Source organism: Mustelus asterias, chromosome 3 (assembly GCF_964213995.1).
Source record: "Mustelus asterias chromosome 3, sMusAst1.hap1.1, whole genome shotgun sequence".
In the NCBI taxonomy this organism is placed as follows: Eukaryota; Metazoa; Chordata; class Chondrichthyes; order Carcharhiniformes; family Triakidae; genus Mustelus; species Mustelus asterias.
This window is the reverse complement of record NC_135803.1, coordinates 143,950,483-143,969,285: the sequence shown is the minus strand read 5'-3', so window position 1 is coordinate 143,969,285 and position 18,803 is coordinate 143,950,483. Positions and strand designations below refer to the sequence as shown.

The 18,803-nt window shown below is 42.5% G+C and overlaps 1 protein-coding gene across 4 annotated transcripts in view; it reads right to left on the bottom strand.

The window, feature by feature from the left end:
• The window catches only part of mtmr14 (myotubularin related protein 14), an 88,771-nt gene that overhangs the window by 33,367 nt on the left and 36,601 nt on the right, over positions 1-18,803 (bottom strand). For all 4 annotated transcript variants that reach the window (XM_078209848.1, XM_078209850.1, XM_078209849.1 and 1 more), the window contains 6 exons: positions 18,073-18,146; positions 16,363-16,433; positions 9,603-9,677; positions 5,911-5,977; positions 5,606-5,691; positions 1,718-1,794 (listed from right to left, as the gene is read on the bottom strand). In XM_078209848.1, the coding sequence (XP_078065974.1) occupies positions 1,718-1,794; positions 5,606-5,691; positions 5,911-5,977; positions 9,603-9,677; positions 16,363-16,433; positions 18,073-18,146 (450 nt within the window). The remainder of the gene's footprint in view (positions 1-1,717; positions 1,795-5,605; positions 5,692-5,910; positions 5,978-9,602; positions 9,678-16,362; positions 16,434-18,072; positions 18,147-18,803) is intronic.

Here is an 18,803-nt window from a genome sequence, read left to right as displayed (position 1 = left end):
GATGGAGCCCTCCTGGTAGGCTGCTGGTAAAATCCATAGAGCTTGCTGGGCAGTCTTGCGAAATCCCGCCCATACCAGTGGCGATGGGATGAAACCTTATTATGGTTGCCAAAGAGCTTCAAATGGCCTCCAGGCTATCCTTCCTGCCTGACCTGATCTGTGGAGTTAGGAAAGCAGCAGGGTCCCCATTCTACACCTTCCCAAACTAACCTCGGGTAGGGCTTTAATTGTGTCCAGGGGAAAAATTAATTGCCATTTAGCAAACTATGGGCTCAGAACAAAAGTCCAGCATGAATCTGTGAAAGACAAATCATCTCTGACTGACTTGAGTTCTTTGTTAAAAGTATTAGATAGGTTGATGAGGGTAGTGTGATGCGAATATGGGCCAGGATTCTGCGATCTTCTACCTCTGATCGATCGCTGTTCTTGCCACCGCCGCCAGCGAGTACAGAGAATTTGGTGCTCAGCCAAAACGTCATTTACTGCAGCGAGACCGGAGAATCCCAGCTGCGGGCGAGGTCGGAGAATTCCGACCATGGTCTTTCAAATGAGTTTGACAGGTATCGCAGATCTGGTCAGCAATATTAATGCCCTTGGAATTAGAGTGGCAGTGGTAGCATAGACATAAACTTGCTAAGGGATAGGGAGCAGAGGGCGGTATTGAACTGTTATTTCTCAGACTGGAGGAAAGTGCACAGTGGTTTGTCCCAGGGACGGATATTAGGACTTTTTTGTATATGTTAATGATTTGGACTTGGATATGAAGGGTATAATTTTAAAGTTTGCAAATGATACAAAAATAGGGAACACAACAAACAATGAAAAGGGGGCAGACATATGGCAGATAAACTTCAATGCAGAGAAATGTGAAGTGACACATTTTAGTAGGAAGAATGAGGAGAGGCATTATGAACGAGATGGTACTGTTTTAAAAGGGATGCAGGAACAGAGAGGCCTGGGGGTGTATCTTTGAAAGGCTGTTTATAAAGGCACATAGGATCCTTGGCTTCATTAACAAAGGAATAGTGTACGAAAGGAAGAAAGCTATGCTGAACTTTAATAAAACACTGGTTAGGCCTCAGCTTGAATAGTGTCCCTTGTTTTGGACATATACTTTGGGAAGGATGTCAAAACCTTAGAGAAGATACAGAAGTGACTTACTGGAGTGGTACCATGGGGGAGGGACTTCAGTTACGTGAAGGGACTGAAGAAGTTGGAATTATTCTCCTCAGGGCAGAGAAGGTTAGGGGGAGATTTGATGGAGGTGTTCCAACTCATGAATGGTTTTTGTTCGAGTAAATAAGGAGAAACCATTTGCAGTGACAGAAGGATCAGCAACCAGCGGACACAGATTTATAGTGATTTGCAAAAGAACTAGAGGTGACATGAAGAAACTTCTTTTTAAGCTTCTTTTTAAACTTCTTTTAAGCACAAGTTATGATGATTAATAAGAAAGAGGAGATTGGGACTCATTGGATAGCTCTATTAATGGGCTTGCACAGACATGAGCTTAAGGCTTCCCTTCAATGCTGTACCTTTCTATGACTCTACATGAAATTTGACAGCTCCAAAACACATTCAAAATATAAAGATCACAGAATTTCACAAAACCCGGCCAGACTGTGACAGATGCTTGCTTTTCCAAAAAGAAAATCAGTGAGATTGTCACCTAATCACCATGCTAACCCTATAGTTATGAAATACAAAACAAACTCACCCAAAAAGGAACCAATCGTAAGCGATGGTTAGATAAAGGATTTCCACAGGCTCCAGACAAGTGTGAACAAGTCCATCCTGTAAAATGCAAGTTGTGGCAAATTCTTAACCAACAGACGTGGCTCCAACAAGTCTTCGACAGAAACTTTCAAATCAACTAAATGAGCAATGTTAAAAGTAATAAAAGCAACACACTGCTGTGCTGGAAATCTGAAATAAAAACAGAAAATGCAGGGAAGCCTTAGCAGGTCTGGTAGTATCTGTGGATACAGAAGTCCTCTTCAGTTCTGAAGAAGGCTGCATAGCGCACAAGAAACAAGACTTTTCACTATATACTAATACATAGTCATAGAGGTTTACAGCATGGAAACAGGCCCTTCGGCCCAACTTGTCCATGCCGCCCTTTTTTTAAAAAAAGCCCTAAGCTAATCCCAATTGCCCACATTTGGCCCATATCCCTCTATACCCATCGTACCCATATAACTATCTAAATGCTTTTTAATCATAGAAATCATAGAAACCCTACAGTGCAGAAGGAGGCCATTCGGCCCATCGAGTCTGCACCGACCACAATCCCACCCAGGCCCTACCCTCACATATTTACCCACTAATCCCTCTAACCTACACATCCCAGGACTCTAAGGGGCAATTTTAACCTGGCCAATCAACCTAACCCGCACATCTTTGGACTGTGGGAGGAAACCGGAGCACCCGGAGGAAACCCACGCAGACACGAGGAGAATGTGCAAACTCCACACAGACAGTGACCCGAGCCGGGAATCGAACCCGGGACCCTGGAGCTGTGAAGCAGCAGTGCTAACCACTGTAGTAGAGGTGGGTACTAAATTGTACCCACCTCTACTACTACCTCTGGCAGCTTGTTCCAGACACTCACCACCCTCTGTGTAAAAAAATTGCCCCTCTGGACACTTTTGTATCTCTCCCCTCTCACCTTAAACCTATGCCCTCTAGTTTTAGACTCCCCTACCTTTGGGAAAAGATATTGACTATAAGAACATAAGAACTAGGAGCGGGAGCAGGCCATCCGGTCCCCCGAGCCCGCCATGTGACAATAATAAATCAAAAATCAAAGGAGTCATACGGACTCAAAACGTCAACTTTTTAAAAAAATCCACAGGTGCTACCAGAGCTGCTGAATGTTAAATGTAAGCTTTGTAAGGATTTATAGAGGAATCTCCAGTGTTTATAGCCACATGTCCTGTCCATAACATATTTAAATGCGAGAGAAATTATACACTTTCAGTACTTTGCTGCTGTTTATAACAGTAGATAGATCGGGTAAGAAAAGCTGTTCATCCCATCTGAATTCATCTATAGTAACCTTCCTTCCAATGATCATTGTACCCAGTTGTTTCTTAAATAACTCCACAGGGTTTGCCTTCCCTCCCCCACTTGGAAGTCCAATTCATGTGTTGGCCACCTCTGTCAGTGAAGAAAAACCTGTTGACATCAGCCATAAATTTATCTTTCATCAGTTTGAATCTATCCTACAGTCCCAATATTTATTACCTCACGCCCATCTGTGACAATTTTTAATCATCTCCTTCAAAGGCTTTCCCTATAACTTAAACCTGACACCAGGGATTTGACTTGACAGATATCAGTTATTTATGGCTCATTTGCAGAGTGATTTGGTGAAGATTCCCAGTTTAATTTTATTACTGCCTCTAAACTAGAGCCCTTTGTAAAAAATGTTCTTACAAAGTACTTACAAAGCATTCAAGTGACAGTATGGATAAACACAGACATGAAACCTTTCCTACGGGAGCTTTTAGAATAATCATCACAGTTCCAGGGTTATTCCCACTCTGTGTGACTGAAGCTTAATTCCTTCCGAGCTTTCCAACACACAGTCTTGTGTTATTGCGGTACAGCAGATTCAGAAAAAGAAGCCAGTTTGCATTTTTTTCCTGCTGTGCAGCGTATTTTTTTGTGCACCAGTGTCTAATGATCTTTGGGGCTGCAGTTTTCAATAGATTGATTGATTACTTTTATTAAGATCTGGGCATCTGGATTCAGAGTGGCACCGGTGGAGATCTGAAAAGTGGTCTTTTCCTGCCTGCAGGAGAACACTGAGGCAGCAAGAACAATGGGGGAGAAAAAACAAATGGTTCTTTTCACAGAAATTTTAACTTTACAAAGGCAAAGCTAGCTTGTGATTTCTACATTACCCTTCCCCCGTGAAGATTTCTGCTATACGATCCATAACTTAATTTTATTCTGTGCTACAGAGCACATGCCTCATTATAATAGAAAACGTAAGAATCTTCAATCCCAAGGGCTGTGTTATAATTGAGGATAGACGGTGACGGATTACTCATTGCCCTCGGGAATGAACAGACAAGCAATGAAGTTGATTCCAGATGGCAAGGTGGGAGTGAGGAGAAAAAGTTAAAGCATTTCACTTTCTTCCTTTGGGAAAGAAATCTTCAGGTAACCTGATCACGGAATGTTTGAAGACTCTGCAATTGAAATCGACAAAGCTGAACCATATAAAATGAATCACAATGGTGGAGGATTTAAATACCGTGAATATAAAACTAGAAAATGACATGCCCAGAAGGGAAGTCCAGCAGGACTTTTCCACACAATGGTTTAATGGAATAAGTTGCCAGACAAACAGCTCAAGTAGGCAGTGTAATGGGGTTTAACACAGGTACAATTCTGGAGAAGAAATTGATGGATATAATGAGACAATGGATAAAGCAGACTTGATTAATCAAAGAGGGACTGTTTCACTGAGCCACGTGACTTCTGCCTATTTGTAAGAAAAGACAAGAGTGAGAAAGTTCAAGAGCAAAACAAATTAAAAGGTGAAACAATGCGGCCCAATGAACAATTTTCAATCTCATTCAGCATAACCAGAGAACGTGAGTGTCTTTAGCAGCCTAACTCAAGTGACCTGGATAATTTCTACATCCCATTTCATGACAGGAGTTCAGCTGACTGTAGGCGCGCATTTCTCCCAGCGTTGGGTCCGTGAATCTGATTTTGTTTCAGCAGAGTCTGTGCCCCGCATTTTGAATGACTGTCCTGCGATAACAATCACAGCAAGATTTGACAGCAGATTCTATGACCACTATTTTACCCTCTTATCTTTTAGGAAAGAATTTCCATTTCCATGATTTGAAAAGCAATGTGACCTCCAGTGCGGCCCCTCAGAACTGCTGCTTCACAGCGTCAGGGACCTGGGCTCGATTTCCAGCTTGGGTCACCGTCTGTGCGGAGTCTGCACATTTCCTGTGTCTGCGTGGGTTTCCTCCGGTTGCTCCCGTTTCCTCCAACAGTCCGTAAGACGTGCTGGTTAGGTGCATTGGTCATGCTAAATTCTCCCTCAGTGTACCCAAACAGGCGCCGGAGTATGGCGACTAGGGGATTTTCACAGTAACTTCATTGCAGTGTTAATGTAAACCTACTTGTGACACTAATAAATAAACCTGAAATTTTAAAGAACTGAAGTTCATGAAGTTTGTTCAAAGGACAAACAGGCTGGATGTAAAACAGAGCACTGTATCCTTCCAACAAAGTGACCACTAAAACTTTTAACACAGCTGATTAATACCAAACCAGTAGTTAATTAAATAAAACGTTCTACCCAGTGCTTGGCAGAAAAAAAGCTGAAAACCCAGGAACTGGCAGAACATACTTATCACCAGAATTATGTTTAGAAGAAACTGAACATTAGAGTTTTAAGGAAAATTTAAATCATATATATTTTAATATATATTTAAGTGATTTGTAAGATATTTAAAGAATATTTAAATATTTTAAGGAATCCTTAAACAAAGTTTAATGTAAACATGTGACTTTGACCTTTTCTGATGTGGCAACACATCCTGCTGAGTAAAAATTGAGTATGTATACTTACAGCCCACAGTGACAGACGAAGAAGGGAGATAAAGAGCGGAGTTCGATCCCAGCCAGAAATACAGTGTACCAACAAACCACTGTCTTCTGTCAGCAGAAGAAAAGAACAAAGATTAGAATAGTGCATCAACATCAAGGATAAAATTTAGGTAAGAAAGTTATAAATCAAACTTAAAGGGCCATCCTCTGTGTAAAAGTTAAAGGACAATGTTGTAATGCAGTACATCTCACTCCTTCAGGACAGGAGGTTGCTATCCTAGATTATATCACATCACTTGCTGACTGTCAATCAAAACTTAGACTTACCATCACGATTTATTGTATGAATAAGCAGCTTCAGGTAGTTCTGTGTCTGCTGAACAAGGTCCCAGGACTATACAAAGAGATAACAAGAAATAATGTTATCCTGACATGACCGGGACAACAGAGGAATAAGCTTTGGACCTAGGGGTGTTGTAGTGGTGACAGGATAGATCAGAGAGCCAAGAGTTCTCAATCCACCAATGCTTTCCCTGAGGCTCTTATGTTTCAATAGGCTAATGGATTTCTGGGTTAAATCAGGAATATAGTTTATTCACACATTGAAACCTGGGGCATGGTCACAACTTCATACACACATGCAAGCGTACAATAAGAAGATAGGAAAGAAGAGTCTTCCAGCTATGAATAACTTAAAAGATAAAGCACCATTGATATGGATAATAGTTCACGTGATTGCCGGGGTACAGAAAGTCAGAGGCCAGTGGGGGTTCCCTCACAGAGGAACTGCAGCCACCTTGCGAATCATGTCACCTGTAGCAACCATCTTTTGGTTCAGCAAAGTCCACTTTTTAAAAAAGAAAAACAGAAAGGTTTGACTTAAACAGTTTATCATCCTTTTCACGTCTTAGGAGTATGACAACACAAAGAATGATAATTGCCTTGAATGGCTTTCTGAGTATGATAACGGAGACTAAAAAGGGAGAATTGTAGAGAGTAATCCTCTGGGCATCTGGGTTCAAAACTCCCAACATGGCAGATGATGAAATTTGAATTCAATAAAACCTGGAATCAAAGGTCAAATGATGACCAAGAAACCATTGTCGATTGTCGTAAAAACCCATGTGGTTCAATAATGTCCTTAAGGGAAGGAAATATAGTTTATTTCACGTGAACTATTATCTTTATGTTTTATCTTTTAAGTTATTCATAGCTCTAAGACTCTTCTTATTGTACGCTTGCATGTGTGTATGAAGTTGTGACCATTCCCCAGGTTTCAATGTGTGAATAAACTATATTTCTGTCACCCTTACCTGGCCTGGCTGACACGTGACTCCAGACCCACAGCAATGTGATTGCCTCTTAAATTCCCTCTGAAATAGCCTCGCAAACCACTCAGTTCAAGGGCAATTAGGGATGGGGAATAAATGCTGGCCCAGCCAATGACGTGACATTCCCTGAGCGAATTTAAAAAAAACTTCCATGTGCAGTATCGGCTTGGGAGGGTGGATATCGACTGATAATGCAGTGCTTAAACGGCTATCTTCGTTACTGGTATTTCATAAATACAAGTTGCAGGAATGTACTCCTTAAGAATGGAAAACACAATCATCTTTTGCCCCACAAAGTAACAAAAATGCTGCAGTGCCTGTCCGCAGCCACTAGAGGAAGCTTCAACCCAGCAGATGCCCTCCAGTGATGAGAATCTGGTATTACAACATTTAAACCATAAATGCTTTAAAACACCAAAGAAGAATTTATTTTATGGACCTGCACACCCAATTTTCCTGGCACACTGATGATCTGGATTTAAAGCACTGGGTTATCTCTAAACTTGACAAGTGAATATGGATATGGTCTTTACTCCTACTGCTGCAGTTTCATATCACAATGGATGTGTGTAAACCTCTGGCTCCTGATAAATCAATCAATCTAAATTATCCAGTAACTATTAATTACCCACTTGGTATCTGTTATTTGGTGACCTTATATTAATGAGAGGAATCGGGTCTATATTCTCTGGAGGTTAGAAGAATGAAAGGTTATCACATTGAAAAATATAAGGTTCTGAAGGGGCTTGACAAGGCAGACACGGAAGCTGTTTCTTTGGTTGGGCAATCTGGAACACAGGGTCACAGTCCAAGGATAAGGGGCTGTTCATTTAAGACTGAGATGAGAATGAATTACTTCACTCAAAGGGTAGCAAATTTTTAGAATTCTCTACCTGAGAGGATTGAGGTTTCTGCTGAATATAATAAAGGCTGAGACTGACAAGTTTTGATGTCTCAGGGAATCAAGGGGGGCGGATGGAATTGAAACCAAAAATCCTTTTTTTCCTATTAATTCATGGGATGTGGATGTCGCTGGCTGGGTCAGATTTCATTGTACATCCCCAATTGCCCTTGAATTGAGCGACATGCTAGGCCATTGCTATGGGGTCTGGAGTTACATGTAGGCCAAACCAGGTACAGGTGGCAAATTTCCTTCCCTAAAGGACATTAGTAAACCAGATAGGTTTTTATGACAATCGACAATGGTTTCATGGTCATCATTCAACTTTAATTCCAGATTTGTATTGAATTTATATTTCATCATTTGCTGTGCTGAGATTTGAACCGGATCCCCAGAGCATGACCCTGGGTTTTTGGATTACTAGTCCAGTGACAATACCACTAAACCACTGCCTCCCCTTGCCCCTTCCTTCACCTGTACCACGATTGCGGTGAATGGCGGAGCAGGCTCAACAGGCTGTAAAGTCTACTCCTGCTGTACATCTGTGTGTGATCTTAGCAAGTTAGCCAGATTCAAGAAATTAAACTCATGGAACCAGGCCTCTTATTTCCATAGAGCAACTGCGTCCACAAATTGTGCAGTAAAACCCAGTATAACTGGCACTATACCTCAAATCATCAAGGGAGGATCATACACAGAGGTCATTTTACCATGTCAGAAAATAATTAACTGGCAATATGAAAGCCATTATGTTAAAAACTTGTCTCCATTTTGAGAGAAGACCCTTCATATGCTCCTATCCCTTTTTTAGCTTCATTGTCAGGTTCTCGACTATGTACTCTCACTGATGTATGCCGAATCAGATTGTTATAGACAGTGCAAATATGCCAGACCGACTCCCTGAACTAAGTTTACTCGAACTAGATGCTATAATTTGAGGAGAGATTTGTAGTCCCACATTTTTCTAATGCATGTTTAAATTTAGGGGTGTAGCAAACAACAACAGAATGGTACCTTTGAAGTTGGTGCCAATATTCTAACCCAAAATCACTCTAAACCTCCAATTTAAATGGACGGTATGGAGCCTCTTAATGAATAGGCTCTAGGGTGGAATGGAAATGTAACATGACAGATGGCAGTTGGAGTATGGTGTACAGTTTGGGCACGCCATCATAAGGCGGAACTAAAAGCAATGGAAGCTGTAGGTTCACTAGGACATTACCAGGGATGAGTGGTTGCAAGTTAGGTGGTTGAGAAGTTAAAGTTTATTTAACTAGAGCAGAGTAGCTCTTTGTGTCTAAGTGACCATAAGTCGACCCCATACTCTGTCCAGCACATAGGCATTTCCCTTGCTCAGAATACCCTAGCATGTTCTTGGATCTATGTTATCAACGCCAACCATTAAAAAGGAGGGGAAAGGTCTGAATAACATCAATGTTTATTCTAAATATAGAATCCAGTAGGGCAGCGCAGTGGCGAACACTACTGCCTCTCAGCGCCAGGGACCCAGATTCCATTCCCGCTTTGGTCACTGTGTGTAGTCTGCACTTCTCCCCAATGTCTGTGTGGGTTTCCTCCGGGTGCTCCGGTTTCCTCCCACAGTCTGAAAAACGTGCCGGTTCGGTGCATTGGCCATGCTAAATTGTCCCTCAGTGTCCCCGAACAGGCACCAGAGTGTGGCGACTAGGGGATTTTCACAGTAACTTCATTGCATTGTTAATGCATGCCTGCTTGTGACTAATAAATAAACTTTAACTTTAAAAAGTATTGCTGGAGCACAGACTCACCTGATAATCCTTCCAGTCAATGTTCAGATTCTCAGTCAGAGAAGGCGGGATATTCAACGGAGCATCAACAAAATCCTACAAGTAGATACATGGTCAGCAATCAAGTGCAAACATTTTATACAATGCATGGACTGCTATTGAAGTGGAGAATAGCAAAGGATAACTGCAGAAATGATGATGGTTAATGTCTTTACTGGCACAAGACCTGGTACCTATTGTTTTTTCATGAATGCTCTTTCACTTAATTCACGAGCTTCAGTGAATAACCATACATGATTCTTTCGCCTTGTACCCTTGGACCTTGGGAGGATTACAACATAGTCCAACATGCACTAAAAGAGATCAAAGAGAAGGTGAATCATGAAAGGTTGAGTAAGGTGATCAATATTATAGGGTATAAAAGTAAAGTTTTAGGTTAGTTAGGCTAAGGGAAGGGAAGGCTCAACAGGATACACTCCAGGGAGGAAATTGCAGTGCTTTGGAAATTACGTCGGGACCTCAACGAATATGCTGGAGGTCTGGAGTGTACACAGTAAGAAATCTCACAACACCAGGTTAAAGTCCAACAGGTTTATTTGGTAGCAAAAGCCACTAGCTTTCAGAGCGCTGCTCCTTCGTCAGGTAAGTGGGAGTTCTGTTCGCAAACAGGGCATATAAAGACACAAACTCAATTTACAAAATAATGTTTGGAATGCGAGTCTGTACAGGTAATCAAGTCTTAAAGGTTCAGACAATGTGAGTGGAGAGAGGGTTAAGCACTGGTTAAAGAGATGTTATTGTCTCCAGCCAGGACAGTCAGTGAGATTTTGTAAGCCCAGGCAAGTCATGGGGGTTATAGATAGTGTGACATGAACCCAAGATCCCGGTTGAGGCCGTCCTCATGTGTACGGAACTTGGCTATCAGTCCCTGCTCAGCTCAGCGACTCTGCGTTGTCGTGTGTCGTAAAGGCCGCCTTGGAGAATGCTTACCCGAAGATCAAAGGCCGAATGCCCATGACCGCTGAAGTGTTCCCCAACAGGAAGAGAGCACTCTTGCCTGGTGATTGGCGAGTGGTGTTCATTCATCCATTGTCGTAGCGTCTGCATGGTCTCCCCAATGTACCATGCCTCGGGACATCCTTTCCTGCAGCGTATCAGGTAGACAACGTTGGCTGAGTTGCAAGAGTATGTACCGTGTACCTGGTGGATAGTGTACTCATGTGAGATGATGGCATCTGTGTCGATGATCTGGCACGTCTTGCAGAGGTTGCTGTGGCAGGGTTGTGTGGTGCCGTGGTTACTGTTCTCCTGAAGGCTGGCTAGTTTGCTGCAGACAATGGTCTGTTTGAGGTTGTGCAGTTGTTTGAAGGCACGAAGTGGGGGTGTGGGGATGGCTTTGGCGAGATGCTTGCCTTCATCAATGACATGTTGAAGGCTCCAGAGAAGATGCCGTAGCTTCTCCGCTCCGGGGAAGTACTGGACGCCGAAGGGTACTCTGTCCGCCGTGTCCCATGTTTGTCTTCTGAGGAGGTCGGTGCAGTTTTTCGCTGTGGCGCGTCGGAACTGTCGATCGATGAGTCGAGCGCCATATCCTGTTCTTACGAGGGCAAATTTCAGCATCTGGAGGTGTCTGTTGCGATCCTCCTCATCTGAGCAGATGCTGTGTATATGGATGGCTTGTCCATAGGGGATGGCTTCTTTAACGTGTTTAGGGTGGAAGCTGGAGAAGTGGAGCATCGTGAGGTTATCCACCGGCATCTCCACGTCAGGTCTGGAGCGTACCAATGTAGTCCCAATTTTTAAAAATCGAGACAGAGATAATTTTGGTAATTACAGGCCAATTATCTTACCATCTAATGTAGGGAAAGCTTTAGTCTTTAGTTAATGATGACATTATTACATGTCTAGTTTAAGAAAAAAATAGCCATCATCAAGTTGAAAAGGGTCCATCATGCTGGACATACTTCATAGAATTATTTGAGAGACATGGTAGATGGATGTGGGGGGATACAGTACATGGGGCTTGCAAAAGTCTTTAATAAGATACCACACATGGGTAATTACTAGAGAAAGTTAAGAGGTATGGAATTAGGGTAAGAATAACAAATTGGGTTAAAATTTGGTTAGAAGGGAAAAATATAGAGTAGGAGTTATACGCAGTTTTTCCAGAGTTGGTGGAAGTGACCTGCAGGTACTATTTCCCTTCAGATTTTTTAATCAGTGATTTGGAGGAACTGGTGCCAACAATTTTAGATGATACCAAAACAGGAAATGTGGTTAATTTGTTATAAGAATAAAGGAAGCTGCACAGGGGAAGTAACAAGATGGAAGATCATTTAAAGTGCGAAACTATACACTTTGGTAAAAAAAATGACTACGTTCTAAATGGCAGTAGACTCCATTGCTGTGATAAGCAGAGACCATAAGAATGGTTTAAATATTAAGTACTAAGCACAGGAGAGTGACCATAGGATGTAGGAGCAGTAGACCATTCAATGAGATCACGACTGATCTGAAATGATAATCCTCAATTCCACTTTCCCGTCTTATCCCCACAACCCTTGATTCCGCTACTGATTAAAAACGGTCTATCTCAGCCTTGAACATACTTAACAACTCGGCCTCTACACATCCCTCTGAGGTAAAAAAAAAATCCACAGATTCACTACCATCTGAGAGAAGAAATTCCTCCTCATCTCTGTCTTAAATGGGCAACCCCTTATTCTGAGATTATGCCCTCCGGTCCTAGACTCTCCCACAAGGTGAAACATCCACTCAACATTTACCCTGTCAAGGCCCCTGAGAATCCTATTTGTCTGAATAAGGTCACCTCTCATTCTTCTAAACTCCAATGAGTATAGGCTCAACCTACTCAACTGCTCCTCAAAAGAAAATCCCTAGGTCAACCTAGTGAACCTTCTCTGGCCTGCCTCCAATGCCAAAGGAGTTTGTGGGGGTGCAGATTCACAAACATATCTCAATAAATTTCAAGCCTGGCACAACACGGAGATGTTCTGGGGTTGCCTTTGCGCCTACTTCTTGGGCCAGGAGTCCTCCCCAACACAGGGGGACTGCCTTCAGAATTGTCATTCCACTTCAACCCCTCTGCCTGTAATCAACATCGATTTCAACAAATTCAGATCATTGCCACATTCTTTTCAGCCGACTGCTCTTGATAATGATTACGCTGATCCTCTAGACCCACCTTTAGTTTCTTTACTTGTTTATCTGTCCCATTCCTTTTTGCCTTGCACCATCATCCCTTTTGACATTTAATGTAGCCTGCTTTCACCCCATCACAGACCTGCCCTTTATTCTACCTCCGCCCCCACCCCCCCTCATCCTCTGTACTTGCTTAAAACCTTATAGACTTTTAACCCGGCACGGTAGCACAGTGGTTAGCACTGCTGCTTCACAGCTCCAGGGTCCTGGGTTCGATTCCCGGCTCGGGTCACTGTCTGTGTGGAGTTTGCACATTCTCCTCGTGTCTGCGTGGGTTTCCTCCGGGTGCTCCGGTTTCCTCCCACAGTCCAAAGATGTGCGGGTTAGGTTAATTGGCCATGCTAAAAATTGCCCCTTAGAGTCCTGGGATGCGTAGATTAGAGGGATTAGCGGTTAAAAATATGTAGAGATATCTGGGTGGGATTGTGGTCGGTGCAGACTCGATGGGCCGAATGGCCTCTTTCTGTACTGTAGGGTTTCTATTCTATTCTAAAAGATCAATCTGAAAAGTTAAATCTGATTCTCACGTCATAGATGCAACCTGTCCCATTGAATATTTCTAGCACTTTCCGTTTTTATTTCAGATTTGCAGCATTGCAATATTTTGGATTTCTATTAAAAGACCTCAACTCAGATTGATAATATCACTTTAAAAAACACTAATGGAATTTAACGTTTTGTCACAAAGACATACAGGACATAGATGCCAAAATTTAATGATGAACCCATATAAAATCTTAACAATACCCGTTAAGAATATTGTGGGCAAGATTAGGCTTGAAATTTGATAGAGGACAACGCAGATTCACTAAGATGACAAAATACAAATATGAATCCTTGAAATATTAGAAAAGCCCAGATTTGGGGGCAATACTTTAGGAACTTTTAAATTATGAATGGGTAGGACAAGTAGTGGCACGGTAGCACAGTGGTTAGCACTGCTGCTTCACAGCTCCAGGGACCTGGGTTCGATTCCCAGCTCAGGTCACTGTCTGTGTGGAGTTTGCACATTCTCCTCGTGTCTGCGTGGGTTTCCTCCGGGTGCTCCGGTTTCCTCCCACAGTCCAAAGATGTGCGGGTTAGGTTGATTGGCCAGGCTAAAATTGCCCCTTGGTGTCCTGAGATGCGTAGGTTAGAGGGATTAGCGGGTAAAATATGTAGGGATATGGGAGTAGGGCCTGGGTGGGATTGTGGTTGGTGCAGACTCGATGGGCCGAATTGCCTCTTTCTGCACTGTAGGGTTTCTATGATTCTATGTATATAAAAGCAGACTGTTTTCAGAAATTCAGGGATCCAAAATGAGAATAATTAAATGTCATATTTAGAACAGAGAACAAGGTAAACCTGTTTACATCCAGTTCTCAGGAAGTTGAATTCATTTCCAATGTTAGCGGTTGAAACTGCTGACAACATTTATTAATTGGATGAAAGAAAAGGCAATTAAGGGATACAAGAACAGGGTGGGTAATATTAAGAGATTCACATGGAAGCTAAATGACAACACCAACCTTCTGGGCCAAATAGCCTGTTTTCATAGTAATTTTTACGTATTTCTATGTGTGATAACCCCTATGAAGTCCATGGGAAATCACTGATTAATCTCCGTGAGGTTCATTGAGTACGAGTTCCCCTGGTAATAGGCAGTGGCCTGCCCAGTTGGAACTCATTACCTGAGCATTTTATAAGGCAGGCCTAGGACTGGGCCTGCTGAATTGTAGTTCCAGGCAGGGATGAATGTGTGTACACCACGGTCGTGGTTTTACTTTGCTTCCTGCAATAAACTATATTCCTTTCCAGTCAGGCTCCCTGAGTCACTACGCATTACAGATACAGCGAATGGGCTGAATTTTCCCAGCCCAGGGATTGTGGACTGGGAGACGAGGAGACTGGGCTAAAAGGGGGCAGCCATGTTGGAATGGCTCCCTGATGCATTTCTGCCTATGGGGAAGTATCGGGGAGGAGGGGGGCAGGGGTGCATCGTCCTGGATTGGCTGCCTGAAGTACAGAGATTGGCAGCCACTTAAGACAATCAATCATGTTGGATCCTGCAGAGCAGTCCCCCTCTATCTGGAGATTGCTAGCTTAATGGTGGCAGCTTCCTTGTGACAGGCCAGGAGTGCCATCGGAGCTGGAGGTTCCATACCCAAAGTGGGGCCTGCAGCAGGAAAGGCCACACCTGTCACACATATGATCCATCCAAGGGGCCTAGCGGCTTTGCCCTTAATTATTTTAACTTTAAACACATGTCTCCAAAGGCATCTCTTTGCTGAGACACCCTCATAGTCCTCAACCTGTCTCAGTGACATTCATTTCTCCCAATGGGACTGCCGAGGCTACAGAGTTGCCGATCCTCTGACTGGGCCTTTGGCATCAGGAGCCCACTACTGTCCTTGGTAGTAGTACGAGTGCAGAGGTGGCCAATTAGGAGGCTACCTCTAGCAAGATTCTCTTTGGGTACTAAGCCAGTGAAAGCTTATGAGCTCTATTTAGTTTTGACCTCAGTGTCCCAAAGCCCACGCAGTTTCAATATCTTTAATTTCGTGCAGAATATTTATTTTTACACATCAACAAATTTTAAAGTGAATTATAGGTGGTTCCCAGATGCATTTTCAAGACCGGTCTGAACACTTGTATTTGATGAATTTAAGGTACATTTTTGCCTAATTAGACCTCCTAAGCATCTTAGAATTGTTTGCTACAAAAGCTGATATATAAATGTAAGTTGTAGCTGAATTTATTAAACTATGTTATGAATGTCACAAACTATTTAAAATTCTTTTAGCTCGAGAAAATTAGTAAAATACATTTGTTCACACTGATGACATCGACACATACTTGCTCCTAATGTCAATCAGTAGGCAGTGATAAGACTCTGCAGAAGTTCACTGCAGAAAAACTGCCTCAATCACAACTAATGGCTATTCCTGTTCCATATCACTGATTAAACCCATAGCTATCCAACTGTACACAGTTGTAGCAACTCCTCTGCACATGTTCCCACAATGCACAACAATGGGCAACAGAAAATCTGTTGTATCTACAATCTGCCCGCCATGGAAAACGTCCTCTGCAATCAGTAATCTATATTCTAATTATATACTTATTTTTCTCAATTGTGAATGGCAGGGTAAAAGGGTGTTGGCTGGGAGAAAGTAAAACAACACGAACAGGTTGTGAGTTAATTTTTTTTACTCATTCATGGGGCATGGGCGTCACTGGCTGGCCAGCATTTATCGCCCGAGGGCAGCTGAGAGTCAACCACATTGCTGTGGCTCTGGAGTCACATGTAGGCCAGACTGGGTAAGGACGGCAGATTTCCTTCCCTAAAGAACATTAGTGAACCATATGGGGTTTTCCGACAATCGACAATGGTCATCAGTAGATTATTAATTCCAGATATTTTTTGTTGAATTCAAATTCCACCATCTGCCATGGTGGGATTCGAACCCAAGTCCCCAGAACATTAGCGGAGTTTCTGGATTAATAGTCTAGCGATAATACCACAAGGCCTCCCCTGCACCTAGTAACGCCTGTTTTTATTTGCATGCTGTAAACTCACCTGGTTCCAGTTGAACACCAGCCCTTCAGCTGTGTAATCACGATCCTTGTAGTCCTTAAAAAATTCACAACCTGCAAACAAGATAAAAGAAAACTGTAACCACTGCGCCAACACTGCCCCCACTGCGCCAACACTGCCCCCACTGCGCCAACACTGCCTTCACTGCACCAACACTGCCTTCACTGCACCAACACTGCCTTCACTGCGCCAACACTGCCCCCACTGCGCCAACACTGCCTTCACTGCACCCTGGACAATACTTATCAGTCAACCAACAACAGTGAAACAGGTTCCAAATAAGAGTCATAGCAAAACATCAACTATGTTTCTCTCTCCACAGATGCTACCAAATCCTGAAGATGTTTTTAAAGCACTTTCGGTTTTTAATTCAGATTTCCGCAGTTATTTTACTCTGGTGAAACAAATTATCTGGTCATCATATTGCTGCTTGTGGGACTTGGCTGTATGTAAATTAAATGTTGTGTGCTCTATATTAAGTTTATTTATTAGTGGCACAAGTAGGCTTACACTCACACTGCAATGAAGTTACTGTGAAAATCCCCTAGTCGCCACGCTCCGGCATTGTTCGGGTACACTGAGGGGGAATTTAGCATGGCCAATGCACCTAACCAGCATGTCTTTCAGACTGTGGGAGGAAACCCAGTAAGAAGTTTAACAACACCAGGTTAAAGTCCAACAGGTTTATTTGGCAGCAAAAGCTTTTGTTACCAAATAAACCTGTTGGACTTTAACCTGGTGTTGTTAAACTTCTTACTGTGTTTACCCCAGTCCAATGCCGGCATCTCCACATCATGAGGAAACCCAAGCAGACATGGGGAGAACACACAGACAGTGACCTAAACCAGAAATTGAACCCAGGTCCCTGGTGCTGTGAGGCAGCAGTGCTCGCCACTGTGCCACCATGGCTCCACTTGAAAAATACTTAATTGAGTGCAAAGGGCTTCGGGACACCTTTAGATCACAAAAAGTTTTGGATTAATATAAATCTTACTTCCATTCTATCTATACCTCAACATAAATGTGATAAATATTAAAAATTGATAAGTTGGAGAACTCATGGGTGAACTCTCATTATTTTGTAAACAATTGAAATATGAACTTAAAATGAAAATCTGAGATTGATCCGACTTCACTCGGCACAAATGGACTTTTTTTAAACATCAGAATACTGAATGGCTACAGGCAATCCTTTCTTCATCCAAGGCTTACCATCCATCCAGGAATAATCTGCCTACAGAATTTTCCACATACTTTGGCGACATTTTATCAGTTCAAACTATATTTTAAAAATCAAAAAAGTTTATTTTTATCCAAATTTAAGAAAGGTGTCACTGCGATGCACTGTGTAGTCTCAGTAATCACTTCATTTTCAATGAGGTGATTTAAATTGAACATTGATTCTCTAAGTTTAAACTAATACATCAACAGAAGAGTGGATAGTGCGAAGACAAATAGTTCAATGGATTAGTAAGAGAACTAAATATCAAGATTCTCATGTGGCCCCCCGCAAACTGGCTGCTGCTTGGGCCAGCTTTTCCACCACATAGCTGTCTTTAGGCAAGGTAAAGCAAGAACATTGTTGATTTTAATTATTTAGCAAGCCTTTTTTGAAAAAAAGAATAAGGACCAATGACTTTGATTAGCTATTATCTCTGCAAGCATATTCAGCCCTTGCTGTGAAGTGTTTACCTGGGTATGGTATAGACAACAAGGTGAAATCTGCGTATCTCTGAGCTTTGTCCACCTTCTCGGATGAGGTCACACTGAACAAGGAGGAGACAGGAAACGGATAAATATTTATGATACTTCGCCACCTTGTCACCTACATGACAAATATTGTATACTTGGTGCATTTATATGCCAAGAACAAGAGATTTTATAAATGGAGAATGAAACATTGCTCTTCTTTTGATACAGTCAAGACTTGCAGGTAAAGGAAGCTAGGTGTAGAGTCCCACGGGGTGCTGGAAGACTGCACTGAAATCAGTCTGAAATGCAGACCTCCACATAAAGAGTAATACATCTGTTTTACACACCAGACATCCCTATGGCCACTAGGTAATACTTTCTGAGTCATACTTACTCTTGTGCTATAGGTTCATGATCTAAACTCAATTCCTGTAAGAGCATTACAGACAGCTGACAAGTCAACCTCCACCCCATCTGAGCTGGGCTCAAACCCTGGCTGCAGAATGGAGAGTGTCCTAATCCAATTATGCCACATTAGTAGAAATCCATTTCCATTGTTTGAGAGTCTTTGCTGCTGCATAGTGTGCAAGGAATATCTTTCAGACACCCCACATGTCAGTGAGCACAAAGGCCAAGAGTGTAATCTTGAGATGAAGGGGGGAAAAAAATGGAGAGGGGGAAAGAATCTGTTCTGAAGGCTTGCTGGCGGCAGCCACTGCGAAGTGCGAGAT